General features: G+C 46.9%; 2 protein-coding genes across 7 annotated transcripts in view; one reads left to right on the top strand and one right to left on the bottom strand.

Moving 5' to 3' along the window:
* SAP30BP (SAP30 binding protein) overlaps positions 1-7,693 on the bottom strand; it is a 35,283-nt gene extending 27,590 nt beyond the window's left edge. Inside the window, exons 1-3 of one of the 2 annotated variants that reach the window (XM_084747818.1) lie at positions 7,517-7,689; positions 5,366-5,475; positions 2,655-2,702 (exon numbers count right to left, since the gene is read on the bottom strand). In XM_084747818.1, the coding sequence (XP_084603944.1) occupies positions 2,655-2,702; positions 5,366-5,475; positions 7,517-7,622 (264 nt within the window). In that variant the 5' untranslated portion in view covers positions 7,623-7,689. Of the gene's footprint in view, positions 1-2,654; positions 2,703-5,365; positions 5,476-7,516 lie in introns of both variants that reach the window. The other variant, XM_084747819.1, reaches the window with a different exon arrangement.
* Positions 7,694-7,791: 98 nt separating this feature from the next.
* RECQL5 (RecQ like helicase 5) overlaps positions 7,792-14,452 on the top strand; it is a 39,247-nt gene continuing 32,586 nt past the window's right edge. For 4 of the 5 annotated variants that reach the window (XR_014772767.1, XM_084747808.1, XM_084747809.1 and 1 more), the window contains exons 1-4: positions 7,792-8,506; positions 10,580-10,701; positions 12,829-13,347; positions 14,273-14,375. Coding sequence is in view for 4 of the 5 variants with exons in the window: in XM_084747808.1 (XP_084603934.1) it covers positions 8,377-8,506; positions 10,580-10,701; positions 12,829-13,347; positions 14,273-14,375 (874 nt within the window). In the remaining variant the exon portion in view is untranslated. The remainder of the gene's footprint in view (positions 8,507-10,579; positions 10,702-12,828; positions 13,348-14,272; positions 14,376-14,452) is intronic. The other variant, XM_084747807.1, reaches the window with a different exon arrangement.

Genomic DNA, 14,452 nt, shown 5'->3' with positions numbered 1-14,452 from the left:
ATTCAAGTCTGGGCACCCACATGGCAGCTCAGGACCAACTATAACTCCAGTTCCAGAACTGACACCTCTTCTGGCATCAGTAGGCACCGACCCATACATCGTGTGTGTGTGTGTGTGTGTGTGTGTGTGTGTGTGTGTGTGTGTGTGTGTGTGAGAGAGAGAGAGAGAGAGATAGATAAATATGAAAACTATAAATAAGTCTCAACAAAACACTACAACAAATTTAAATGTATTAGAAAACAAAGCTCTGCTTGGAAAGCAGAGTGGTGTCAGCCTAGCAGGAGGCGAGCAGAGGCAGAACCCTGAAGTCACATGATAGGGACAGGGTCTGGTCCTTGAGGACGCCATTAAGATACGCAGGCCATCTACGCTGATAGGGTCTCTCTGCTAGGCCCTCAGTTACCCTCCAGAGAGCTAACTCAGGTTACTCTCTGTTCTGAGTCATGCCCACACATAGTCCACAAAAACTCATTCTGCGGAAAGATCTGAAGCTCAAACGATCGATGTGGATACAGTAAAGGCTACACACCTTTCACTTTGTGGGGTTGTTTTTGAGACAGAGTCTCACACATAGTGTGACCAACCTGACCTCAAACTCAGACAGACCTATTTGCTGCCTCTGCCTCCTCAGTGCTGGGGTTAAAAGCGTGTGCAACCCCGCCTAGCCGTTTGTGTATTGTTTTTATGTTCTTGTTCTTTTGAGACAGGAATTTCACCCTATAATCCAGGCTGGCCCAGACCTCACCTGTAGCCCAGGCTGGCCTCAAACTCCGTGGTCTTCTCAATTCAACCCTCCAGGTGCTGGGTTACAAGAGTCAGCCACCAGGCCTGCAGCGGAAGGTTCTCCAGCTTTGACGTGGGAATGAGCAGAGAAGGCCAAACTCAAGACACAGTCACACTCCTCCTAAGTTTCTCTTTTTCTGTGTGTGTGTGTGTGTGTGTGTGTGTGTGTGTGTGTGTGTGTGTTGTCCCCTGTTCTTTATTAACTTCTCTTACATAGAACAGTTAGTCTTCTGTGTTCCACATGGCTGCCTCTTTCCTCAGGATTTGCTGTTGGGAGCACAGCACTTGCCTCATGCTTCCCTTCCTGGCCAGTTCTTAGCCTGGGTTTTTCACTCTGCAAACAGGAAGTTTGCCCCTACTTTCTGCACCCCCACTGTGCACTCCTGTAGCCTGGGTTCTCTTCACTCTGCACACAATAGCTCGCCCCAACTTTCTGCACCCACACTGTGCACTCCTGTAGCCTGGGTTCTCTTCACTCTGCACACAATAGCTCGCCCCAACTTTCTGCACCCACACTGTGCACTCCTGTAGCCTGGGTTCTCTTCACTCTGCACACAATAGCTCGCCCCAACTTTCTGCACCCACACTGTGCACTCTTATAGCCTGGGTTCTCTTCACTCTGCACACAACAGTTTGCCCCGACTTTCTGGGGTCCACACTGTCCACTCTTGCACACTAGTGCCCAACGTTGCATCCCTAGCACAACACATTTTCAGTGTTCAGCTGCCTTTCTGAGTGTATGCCAAGGGCTGTGCAGCCGTTTCCAATGGTAGGTCAGGCCCACTAAGGAACGGCTCACGCCATGTATTCAGACACACTGCTGGCACTTCACAGCCACAGGCTTCACATCTATGAATTCGGACAACTGTGGGCTTAAAAATATTTTTAAGTTTCATCTGTGTTGAACATGAGTGGATTTTTATCCTTTCTGAACAATACTATGTAGCGATGATTTACACTGTACCAGGTATTGCGGGTAGCTTTGCAATGACCCGAGACTAGGAAGGGGATACACATAAGCTATATGCAAATATCATTTTAAATAAAGACTGTGAGAAGCTGTGGATTTGGGTACTTATAGTGGGTGAAGGTGGGGTGTCCTGGAACCTCAATCACCCACAGATAATGAGAGACAACTGTTTTATATTACAACCAGATATAATTTTCCTGTATTTCACTTATGCCACCTTGAAGGTGTTGACTGGTTTCAGAGCAGTTTGCAAGTGTGGAATGTGGTGTTCCTTCCTCCATGGGATTAGTCTCAAAAGGGAAAACGTTTGTGTCATAAAGTATGGTTCCACAAAAAGCACATTTCCAATCCCCGGTGCACAGCAAAGCTGGGCCTTCCTTACCACTGATGGCTAAAGACTGTGACAAGAGTCCCTGCTGCTCTCAGCTGCTACCGGACAGGCTGGGGAAAAGAAAGCGCTACACTGCTTCAAAAAAGACATCTGCATGCTTGACTGAGAGTGGAGGGCTGGACTCAACAACTCCAGCAAGGCCTCATGTCGTCCTGCCTTCTCAGACCCCCCTAAGAGAAGCCACAATAGACAAGGCAGCCCCATGCCTTCTTGATTCTAGAAACACTGCCTCATCTAACTCCACAAACTCCCGCAGTGATACAAGTGCAGGGGTTAAGGACCCAGACTGGCCTCTTGTATTTCTGATCTCAAGTTTCACGTGATCCTGGCAAGAATCCGGCTCCAGAAATTCCTAGTGGCCCTAAAGTTCCTCATTAAGCTGCCTTTATCCCAGAAAATGTCCACATTCTGTGTGCTAGGGGGACACATCCTGACCCCACATATGACATGAGTCAGAATGTTAAAAGCCTTGATTGAATCCAGCCACCCGCCACAGCCAACACCAAATACCTTTGGGTCATCAGCCTCAGGTTTTTCAGTCTCTGAATCGTCATCTTCCTACAAGACAAAGAATTTAGAGGATTAAACTTAAAAGGAGTGGGCCTGCAGAGTCTTACATACATAACCAGCTGTGGACGTAAACAAGATGCTTTCCTACCAAGAACCCTTCCCTACCACACAGCCCAGAACTAGTCAAGCGAAGGAAGAGGAGACGCTTCCAGGGAGATCAGCAGCTCTAAGTCAGTGTCATCATCTACATCAGTGAAAATTCCTGAACAAAATCATGTAAAGAGAGGGAAGATGCACTTCAGCTGTCAGGCTGGGCCACAGGGTCGAAAGACAAACTGCCATTAGTAAAGCCAGGGTTATGAACTTGTCTACCACTTCGCTGACATTCAGACCCACAGTTACTTAGAATACCATCACACTATTCAACACTAGGTGCTGTGACGCCAGCACCTCAAGCCAGCAGCATTGACACACGGGAAGGTGGGCATCAAATCACCAGACCAAGTGACCCCAGAGAGAGAGGACTAAAGGGCAAGGCACAGCCTTTCAGGGTGTGTGTGCATTCACATCACTGCCACCGATCCACTGTTTGTAGCCCTCTTCCTTAACTCAATGAAGTCTGCCTGAGTCAAAACTACGGGGGTACTGAATACTCCAACATACGCCCACAATTACACCAAACATTAATGCAAGTAAGGTCAAAAGCTAAGAAGAAGCATGTGTGAGCCATCTACTACACTTTAACCCAAACATGACACAGCACTCCAGATGTTAGTACAAACAGCACCTAAGTGTGAACAAACTATACTGATGGTTTTGAGACAAGTGTCCTGGATGGTGCCAATAAATGAAAGGCTTGCAATGCCCCCTACACAACTTCCTTAATATGAAATCAATCAACTAGATAATCAAAGATAGATCTTGGCAGAATGCTAATATATTGGGGTTTGATGAGAGGGTTTTTGTTTGTTTTATTTTTAAACTAAAATAATCATACATAACTTGAATATGACAAAAAGCAAATGTAGGTTACTATCTTGAAAACACACGTGCAAATGCATTAAAGAGAACAGCTTTGGGTGCCAAGGCAGCACATAGATATTTAAGAAAAGCCAAAGAACTTAACACAGCTTCCTTCCCTCCTTCCTTCTAGCTAAGGATGACTTTGAACTCCTAACTCTTATTCTTTCATCTCCTGAGTGCTAGGATTACAGGCCACGAAGCACCATGACTGATATATGTGGTTGACGCTGGGAAACAGCCCCCTGGCTACATACAAACATTCAGGATTCTTAGCAACTTTACTCAACTCTGACTTATCACTAATAGGTGAGCTAAAGGCAGGAATAAAAAACACATTCTGTGAAATGTTTTATCTGCTGTTGGTTTTGTGTGATACTGGGGATCAGACCCAGGGCCCCGAGAAGGCTAAGCAGGTGCTATCGCTGCCCCACTGAGCTACATCACAGTCTCCATTTTTATTTACCCGAGACAGGACTATGCTCCTGAATGTCACTCTGAATGCTAAAATTGCAGCCACGGACCACTATACTGCTCAAGTCAAAAGCATCTTTTTTCTTTTCTTTTCTTTTTTTTTTTCTTTTTGGTTTTTCGAGACAGGGTTTCTTTGTGTAGCCTTGACTGTCCTGGACTCACTTTGTAGACTAGGCTGGCCTCGAACTCACAGAGATCCACCTGCTTCTGCCTCCCAAGTGCTGGGATTAAAGGAGGGTGCCACCATGCCCAACTTTGCAAGTGTTTCAGTGAACATTGTTTCTAAGTGACAGCCTGACTATCCAAATTCAATTTCTGATACCTTTTGTGCTAATCAACAGCCTGGATTTTCTTGCCTCTTCCCTTCCAGACTGCTCAGGTGGTTGTGGGCCCTAAAATTCTTCTTGATAATAAGGACATCTGTGATCAAGAAGCAGGGGCATTCTGACACATACCCCAAGTAAAATATAACAAATAATAAGAGTGGATAAGAATGTAACTTCCCTTCCTTACCTTGTTAGAAAGCGAAGCACACCAATAAACCCCAACCAAGATTAAAAATAATACAAAGTTACAATAGATATGTAAATGACACCTACTTAGGATGAACACACACAAGTGGAAAGACTAGGTAAACTCACAGAGCAACAGAAAACACCCACTTAATCAAGCTAGGCATAGTGGTTCCTGCTATAACCCAGCTCTCAGGAGGCTGAGGCAAGAGGATCTGGAACTCAGGGCTAAACACAGCAAGCCTGAGGCCAGTCTGGGTTTCATGAGACCTCATCTCAAAAATGAAATATTAAACACCTGCCCCCAAAACTTCAGTTGAAAAGTTAATACAATATGGCCCACGTAGAAAACCAACTTAACTTTCTTTCTTTCTTTCTTTCTTTCTTTTCCTTCCTTCCTTCCTCAAGACACGGTTTCTCTATGTAGCCTTGGCTGTCCTGGAATAACTTTGTAGACCAGGCTGGCCTGAAAACCAACTTAATTTTCTAAGAGAACTCCTCCTCCTCCTCCTCCTCCTCCTCAAATAATCAAGCTTTTTTTCTTCTTGTGGTGCTGGGGATCACGCTCTTGCACGCTTAGGCAAAGCCCTCTCCCCCGTGAGCTACATCCCCACCGGGTGCCAACTGATAACAAACAGAGGGTCAGAGTTAACCATGAGATGGAACACTGCTTTGAACAGCTCTGGATCTGGAGGATTTACCTACCGACTGCTTACTGTTCTCATCCTCCTCCTCTTCGTAACCATCTTCATCACCCCCTAGGCGAGAGAAGTCATCTTCTCCATAGGCATCGGATACCAAGCCACCTTTCTCTTCTGTAAGAGGAGAGAGAGAGAGAGAGAGAGAGAGAGAGAGAGAGAGAGGGATGCAAAATTTTTTCTGAAAATTGAATGGCCAAGATTATTTCTGAAGCTAGAAAGGGAACCTAAGTCTTGGGTAAAGTACTATAGGCTCAGATTAGATTCTGCACTTAGGAAGACAAATTAAGAGCAGGGTTGTGAACTGGCTGGTGGTGGCGCACCCCTTTAATCCCAGCACTTGGGAGGCAGAGGCAGGTGGATCACTGTGAGTTCGAGGCCAACCTGGTCTACACAGCGAGTCCAGGACAGTCAAGGCTACACAGAGAAACCCTGTCTCGAAAAATCAAAAAAATAAAATAAAATAAATAAAGAACAGGGTTGTTAAACCGGGCATGGTGGTGCACACCTTTAATCCCAGAGACAGGCAGATCTCTGCCAGTTGAGGCCAGCCTGTTCTACAAAGTGAGTCTAGGACAGCCAGGGCTGTTACACAGAGAAACCCTGTCTCGAAAAATAGAAAAACAAAGAAGAGGGGTATTGAGGCCACAAGTGGTGGAACACATCCTTGATCCTTGGGAAGCAGAGGAAGAGGATCTCTGAGTTTCAGACTAGCTTGGTAGATAGAGTGAGTTCCAGCACAGCCAGGACTATAGAGAACCGATCTCAAAACACACAAGAATAGGGGATTTTGGAAGATGGCCCAGCAGTTATGAGTGCATAATATACATGGTGTGGTGTCCCACGTCTTTAATCCTAGCACTCAGGAAGCAGAGGCAGGCAGATCTTTGTGAGCCTGACACAGTTTAGAGCCCAGTATTTACATCAGGCAGTTCACAACTGCCTGTAATTCCAGTTCTAGAAAAGCTGACGGACTCCCTCTGCCCACTATGGGCAACTTAACTCCCATGCACAGGCCTCACCATATATATGAGAAAAAAAAATCAAAATTAAAGTTGTATTCTAAGTCAGGTGTGGTAGCTGCACGCTTGTAATCCCTGCACTCAGGTAGGCAGAGGCAGGCAGATCTCTGTGAGTTCAAAGCGAGCCTGGTTTACAAAATGAGTCTAGGACAGCCAAGGCTACACAGAGAAACCCTAGCCGGGGATGGAGGGATGTGGAGAAAAAAGAAAAAAAATCACATGCTAATATTTTTAGTACAGGCCGGGGAAGTAACTAAGTAGTTGAGTGCTTGCCTAACACCTACTGTATGTATAAGGCCCTTGGTTTGATTCCCAGCAGTGTGTGTGTGTGTGTGTGTGTGTGTGTGTGTGTGTGTGTGTGTAATCTGTATGCTGTTGGTCTGTTAGGCCAGTTGAAGCCTCCCCCCTCTTTGAAGCAGCTCAGCAGGTTGCTTAAACTTCTGTTTTGACATACACATCTCTATCCTGTGTCACAGACAACCTCAAAAACACCTTCTATGCACAAGATGGTTCACTACTTTTGCAAATGAGAAGACCCAAAGCTCAGGAATATATCATAAGGTAATCTGTTTTCTCTATGATTTCAAGAAATCTGTTCCCTTCGTGATTTGGAGTGTGAGGGCAACAGAACTACTCATAGGCTTTGAAAACTCAAAAAAGCTCAATAAAACACCCAAGAGCCTTAAAACGCTTAGGAATGTCCAGCACATTCGATCCTAAAGCTACAGAATTACGCAGGTTAGAGACATGTATTTTTAAAAGCTCTAAGACACACTTAAGGACCTAAAAAGTAGCCAATTTAACGAAACACAAGTTTCATTCCAGGTACATTTCAATCCTCTGTTCCCCGACCAAAATAATAACGAACGAGTGGGACCAGACAACGATGCGGCACCCTTTGGTCTATCCTCTGGCCAGCACGATGATGCCTTGTGGAGGATCGCAGAAAGGGAGATCATTAATATTAGCGGTTCTATTCTAATGCTCTGTGTGACCTAGGATATCGACTGCGCTTTGGGATTCCAGGATCCGCTACCTGGAGTACAAGAGCATCTTCTCCCCAAATCCCGCTAGAGAAGGAGCATTTTTTAACCGTAATAGACACCGATTTCCCCTTTTCCAGCTCAAAGCCTCACCAGCCACACCGCCCACAGCGTCGACTCCGCCTTCGCCATCAGACTCAGGGTCTGAATATTCCGCATAAACTGCAAGAGACGACAGGACGTTCTTCTTCCCCGCCATCTTATTCTCACCGCACCGTAGGGCTCACACCTATGACTCATAGACCGAATTAGCGGCGGAGAAAACCAATTTCTTCCGGATCCCAGGAGACTCCGCGCCAGAATGCAAGCCAATCACAATGGCTGTATCTACGCATGTCTCCGCCTCTTAGCCCGGGCGCTTGGAAACGTCATCATCACGAGACGGAAGTAAGGTTTTTGCGGCTTCTACCTTGGCTTCTTGAGCGTTTTGGCTTCTGAGTTAGCATGAACGAGTAGTGTTCTTGGAAAAGCTGCAGAGGCAGCCTAAAAGAGCCTGGATTCCGATATCTTGAGGAGCATTCGACTGGTGAAGGGCGAAAACTGTTGACTTGGAGCCTCAGAGGAAGAAGTGGGGAGGAGGGGGTCTCCTGGAGGGAAGAACGGTCGTTATGGCTTTGCTTCTAGAACAAGGACCCTAGAAAAAGGATTCCAAGTTCTCCAGACGGGTTTGAAGACGTTCGTGGGAATTGTTGTGGGCCAGTTCCTAGGCCAGTTCTACTGGCCTGGAAAGTCCAGTGTTTTTAATTTTTCATTAAAGGGGAGAAATAGTGTTAACTCCCCAGTAATGTATTGCCTGAAGCAATTCAGCCTTCAGTTTTACTGTTTGAGAGTATGTTCAAGTGCAACATAGCAGATTGTAGTGACCGAAGAAACGTCTAGGCTAGACAGAGGGTTTCCGTGACAGCCTCTGACCATCTTTGTGTTAACCTTTTGGCTGCTGCTTTTTTGCTAAGATGAGCGCCTGCCCTTCCTCCACTCCCATCGACCGGGAGCGGCGAGTCCGGAGCACCCTGAAGAAAGTCTTTGGGTTTGATTCTTTTAAAACACCTTTACAGGAGAGTGCGACCATGGCTGTAGTGAAAGGTAACATATCAAGCGACCTATTTTTGCAGACTCTTGGTTGTACCCTAGTAGCACTTTAGCGCAACGCCCTCTTGACCCTTTCCACCTCACCCTTGATCTGTTACTGGCTTGGATATCCAAAACTAGAAGTTGTTTATCGGTGGCTGGTTTCTATCTTTGTTTGTTTGTTTATTGACATTCTGTGTTGCCCTGGAATTCTCTATATTCATCACGTTGGCCTCAAATGTAAGGCAATCCTTCTGCGTCTGGATTATTAAGTGCTGGGATTGCAGGTGTGGGCTATCATGACTTGTAACAAAAAAAATTGGAGTTGTAGTGACAGAACCACCCACACTTGTTCTGTTTTTTGTTTTGTTTTGTTTTGTTTTCATAGCCAGACCAACACGTTGTCTCCAAAGTCTGTTCTCAGACGTCATGTTTGTGTGCAGGAAGTAGCAAGGGTTGCAGTAATGCCTAATCTTGTCATTGACCTAGGTAACCCTCTTACTGAAGATGGAGTCGTTTGAGTAAAAGGTAGAGAAGGAGAGGATAACAACACTATAAGCTGAAGATAGGGTGACTGAGGTTGTCCAGATGAGAGCAGCAGTGCCCTATCAATGATAATGCTTATAAAAAGACTTCGGAGTGATAAGTAGCCTGGCATAGCTACACAGCTGTGCTCAATACTCTGCCTCCCTGGCTGCTTAATCCAAATATGCTTATCCCAGCAGTTCAAGACTGCTTAATCCCTGTCTACCACCCCCAGGCTCTCACTATGCAGCTTTGACTGCTTAGCTGGCCTAGAATTAGCTATGTAGACCAGGCTGGCCTCAAACAACCAGAGATCTGTCTTCCTCTACCTCCTGAATGCTTTCTTTTTGTGTTTGTTGTTGTTGTTGTTTTGAGACATAGTTTCCCTGTGTAGCCATAGCTGTGCTGGAATTCACTTTGTAGACCTGGCTGGCCTCGAACTTAGAGATCCTCCTGCCTCTACCTCCCGAGTCCTGGGATTAAAGGTGTGCACTACCACACCCAGTGAATGCTTTCTTTAGAACTTTTTTGTTGTTGTTTTGTTTTGTTTGTTAACCAGCCATGGTGGCATACACGTCTTTAATCCTAGTACTTGGGGGAAGCAGATGCAGGCAGATCACTGTGAGTTTGAGGCCAGCCTGGTCTACTAATTGAGTCCAGGACAGCTTGGGCTACACAGAAAAACTCTGCCTTGAAAACAACCGAACAGGGCTGGAGAGATGGCTCAGAGGTTAAGTGCACTGACTGCTTTTCCAAAGGTCATGAGTTCAATTCCCAGCAACCACATGATGGCTCACGACCATCTATAAGGAGATCTGGCGCCCTCTTCTGGCATGCAGGCAGAACGCTGTATGCATAATAAATAAAGAAATCCTGAAAAGAAAAGAAAACAACCAAACAAACAACTTTTTAATTTTTTTGTTTGTTTTTCAAGACAGGGTTTCTCTGTGTAACCTTGGCTGTCCTGGAACTTTCTTTGTAGACCAAGTTGGCCTGGAACTCACAGCAATCCGCCTGCCTCTGCCTCCTGAGCCCTGGGATTAAAGGCGTGCGCCACCCCACCCGGCTTGGTCCTTACCCTTTACATTGCAAGGGTGTGAAAGGGATAAATGGAGACAAATGTTATGCAGAGACATTCTCATGTGCTGCTAGATGCTTTTCCTGTGTTTTCATGTGATTTACAACAACCAGGGCCAAGGTTAGTGGTCCAGGCTTGTAACCTGCTAGGACAGAGTCAAGACCACCCAGCATGTTCAGAGGCAGCTCAGTCCACATAGCAGGTTCCAAGCCAGCCACAGGTATATAATGAACGTCCTTTCTTTATTTAAAAAAAAAAAGGCCAGGTGTGTTGGCCCTTGCTTTTAATCCTAGCCCTCAGGGGGAAGAGGTGGTTGGATCTCTGAGTTTGAGGCCAGCCTGCTCTACAAAATGAGTTTCAGAACAGCCAGGGCTTACGCAAAGAAACCCTGTCTCGAAAAATCAAAATAAATAAAACATTTCTTCTTCAAAAGCATTAACATGAGAGGCAGGCAAGACATACTGAAATGTTCTCTGGTTTTGCAGGTGACAAGGATGTTTTTGTGTGCATGCCCACAGGGGCGGGGAAGTCTTTGTGCTATCAGCTCCCTGCCCTGTTGGCCAAGGGGACCACCATTGTGGTCTCCCCTCTCCTTGCTTTGATTCAGGTGAGTCTTGAGGGAATGGCATGAAACCTCAAAAAGATCGTGAGGGGAAGGGAGGGTCTTTTTTTGCTTGTTTCCTTTGACCATTTTTTTTCCAGTTTTGAGGTAAGCATATATCGCATGTTGAACGTGTCCCCCTCTTCTTGCCCATCCTCCTGTTAGTTTCCTTTCCTTTGTCCCCTGCTTAATTTTACTTTTTACTTCATGTACTTTTTTCTTTCTTTCTTTTATTTTTTTATTTTTATTTTTTGGTTTTTTGAGGGCAGAGTTTCTCCTTGTCGCCTTGGCTGTCCTGGACTTGCTTTGTAGACCAGGCTGTCTTTGAACTCACAGTGATCCACCTGCCTTTGCCTCCCAAGTGCTGGTATGAAGGGCATGAGCCGCCATGCCCAGCTTCACATACGTCTTTAAAAAGCATTTTGTTACATTATATCTATTTTGTATTGGGTGCTGTCCTCCTGCTGTATGGATATAGGGAACTCGGCGTCATGATTGGCAGCAGACACCATTACCTATAGATCGATTGTATTGCCATTTAAAAGAAAAAAGATTTATTTATTATTTATTCAGTATTCTGCTGGCATGTATGACTACACACCAGAAGAGGGCACCAGATCTCATTACAGATGGTTGTGAGCCACCATGTGGTTGCTGGGAATTGAACTCAGGACCTTTGGAAGAGCAGCCAGTGCTCTTAATCTCTGAGCCATCTCTCCAGCCCTTGGTTTTGTTTTTGTTTTAAGCTTAGGCTGCTCCTGAACTTCATTCTTGCCACCTCACCTCATGAGTGCTAGAATCATGGGTGGGTGCCCCAGGCCCAGCTTGAAGAGAAGGGATTTAATAGCTAGAAATGTCATGCATTGGGCTCAGTGTAGAAGAGCCCTAGGTTTTCCAGAGGACCAGGGTTCAGTTCCTAGCACCCACGTGGAGGCTCCCCACCTCCTCAGGCACCAGGCACTCCTGTGGCACATGGACAACCATGCAAGTAAAGCATTCACTCACACAGAAAGCTAAAGGCCACTTCTGTGTCCCGTCCTTGCCCTTCTCTGATCTGCCTAGGTAACGATACTGCGTTTCTCTGCTGTATTATTACAGTGAGTCACAGTGAGTAGTTTTTCTGAGATAGGCTATTATTGTTTTGCTGACCTTGAGTTGTATATATAAACTGTCCTTGAATTCACAGATTCTCTTATCTCTCCCGACAGCTGGATTAAGTCTGACTTGAAATTCCTTTCTTCTGTCATTTTCCAGAAAAGCACACAGCCATACATTCCCTGCATACAGTCTCTCGCCTGTGTGCGCTCCTAACAGGAAAGATATGGGTGGATAGGTGATAAATTGATATGGGGAATGTCTGGCGTTATATTCAACTTTGGCACAGATACAGGGATGTGCAACAGAAAAAAAAATTGAGAAAAAGTAAAACTCTGCAGATGCTCTGACTATATTTAGTGCCTGCAGATGGGCTGGCGGGGCCGAGGAAGCACGGCCCTGTGGGTAAGCGCCATCTACCATACAGATGAGAGCAGCAGGAAGACTGAGTGGCTGTTTGCCACATCAAGGCTTCGTGTGCATCCATTTCACTCACTCTTTCCCCCTCCCCCCCCCACCACAGGATTACTCTGTAGCTCTGGAAGTCACTGTGTAGTCAAGGCTGGCCTCGAATTCAGAGACTCCGCTTCCTGAGTTTAAAGGCGTGTGCCGCCACACCCATCTTCGTTCTTTTATCTTTTGAGGCAGGGGCTTCCGATAGCCCAGGCTGGCCTCAGACTCCCGCTCCTCTCCGTCTCCATCCGAGGTGCTGAGGTTACAGGCACATACCACACAGCACTCTCGAGGAGTAAAGTCTTGTTCTGTTCTTGTCAGAGTCCTGTTAGGTAGTTACTGTGGTGGGAGTGAGAGTGACCCAAGTCTCCGAGAGCATGTGGCAGTTGAGCAAGCCAGCAGTAGACCCAGGTCTTTCTGACCCCAGAGCCTGTCTTTCTGTCCGTCTGCTACCCATTCCTCTGGGCAGAGAGAAGACATGCTGGAGGGTCGGCGGAGGCTGTTTGGTGCTCCGTGGTTGAGATGCTGTTGTGCCTGATCCTGAGGGCTACTGATGCTCTGCTGTGTGTTCTTCTCTACTCTCAGGACCAGGTGGACCACTTGCTAGCCTTGAAGGTACAAGTCAGCTCCCTGAACTCAAAGCTCTCCGCACAAGAGAGAAAGGAGCTGCTGTGTGACCTGGAGCAAGACAAGCCTCGGACCAAACTTTTGTACATCACCCCAGAGATGGCGGCTTCAGCCTCCTTCCAGCCCACCCTGAATTCCCTCGTGTCCCGAAACCTGCTCTCCTACTTGGTGGTGGATGAAGCTCATTGCGTTTCCCAGTGGGGACATGACTTCCGTCCTGACTATCTGCGTCTTGGTGCCCTACGTGCCCGCCTGACACACACCCCATGTGTGGCCCTGACCGCTACGGCCACCCCACAGGTTCAAGAGGATGTGTTTGCTGCCCTGCATTTGAAGCAGCCAGTGGCCTCTTTCAAGACTCCCTGCTTCCGGCCCAACCTCTTCTATGATGTGCAGTTCAAGGAACTGATTCCTGACCTCTATGGCAATCTGAGGGACTTCTGCCTTAAGGCACTTGGACAGAAGGCTGACAAAGGGGTGAGGTGCTGGGGTGGCGAGGCCAAAGTGTCTGCAGCACAAACATAGCTACTGTTTTCAAAGCCCTTTGTTTTTCTGGTTATCTTAGCTAGCCTTAACACTTTGTACAAAGATGTTTTTTCCTTTTTTAAAAAACTTAGCGTCACAAGGTATGGTGGTGCACGCCTTTAATCCCAGCACTTGAGAGGCAGAGGCAGGTGGATCGCTGTGAATTTGAGGCCAACCTGATCTACAAAGCGAGTCCAGGACAGCCAAGCTAACACAGACCTTGTCTCGAAAAACAAAACTTCTTCACTAGGAGTCTCTGGTCCCAGATCCTACTGTGGGAGGCAGGTAGCAGTCCTTGTATGTTTGGTAGGCCTACACAGGGTTTTCAGAGAAGAAACGGAGGAGTTAGAAAGGCTGGGTTTGGAATTTTCACTTTGGTTTTTGTTTTGTTTTGTTTTGAATACTGGGTCTCACTATATAGCTTTGGGAACTACATAATGTAGACCAGGTTGGCTCTGAACTCAGAAATCTGCCTGGTTCCTAATGCTAGGATTAAGGATGTGCATCACTATGCCAGGATTCGTCCTGCTTTTTAAAAAAGTGACAAGCCCTGTTGGCTGTCTAGCCTCAGAGAAGACTGGAACATTGGCGAGAGAAAGTGTGGAGCTTCCCCCCCCCCACCCCGCCCACTCCCTCCCCCCCTCCCCCAGACAAGGTTTCTCTGAGTAGCCTTGACTGTCCTGGACTCGCTTTGTAGACCAGGCTGGCCTCGAACTCACAGCGATCCGCTTGCCTCTGTCTCCCGAGTGCTGGGATTAAAGGCGTGTGCCACCACTGCCCGGCCAAGCGTGGAGCTTTTAAAGTGTGCTGTGCTCTAGCGAGTGTGCTGATGGTGCCATATTCTCCGATTGACATCCTCCCACCTCTTCCTGTTCAGTTATCTGGCTGTGGCATTGTCTACTGCAGGACCAGAGAGGCGTGTGAACAACTGGCCATAGAGCTCAGCAGCAGGGGTGTGGCCGCCAAGGCTTACCATGCAGGTAAGAGGCGCCAGGCCTCTCAGTCCTCTTCACTCTGCATGCTTCTCAGCACACCAGCCTGCTCCTTATGGATCCTG

Source organism: Acomys minous, assembly GCF_964271855.1.
Source record: "Acomys minous genome assembly, chromosome: 12".
Taxonomy (NCBI): Eukaryota; Metazoa; Chordata; class Mammalia; order Rodentia; family Muridae; genus Acomys; species Acomys minous.
This window is presented reverse-complemented; position numbering and strand designations above follow the sequence as displayed.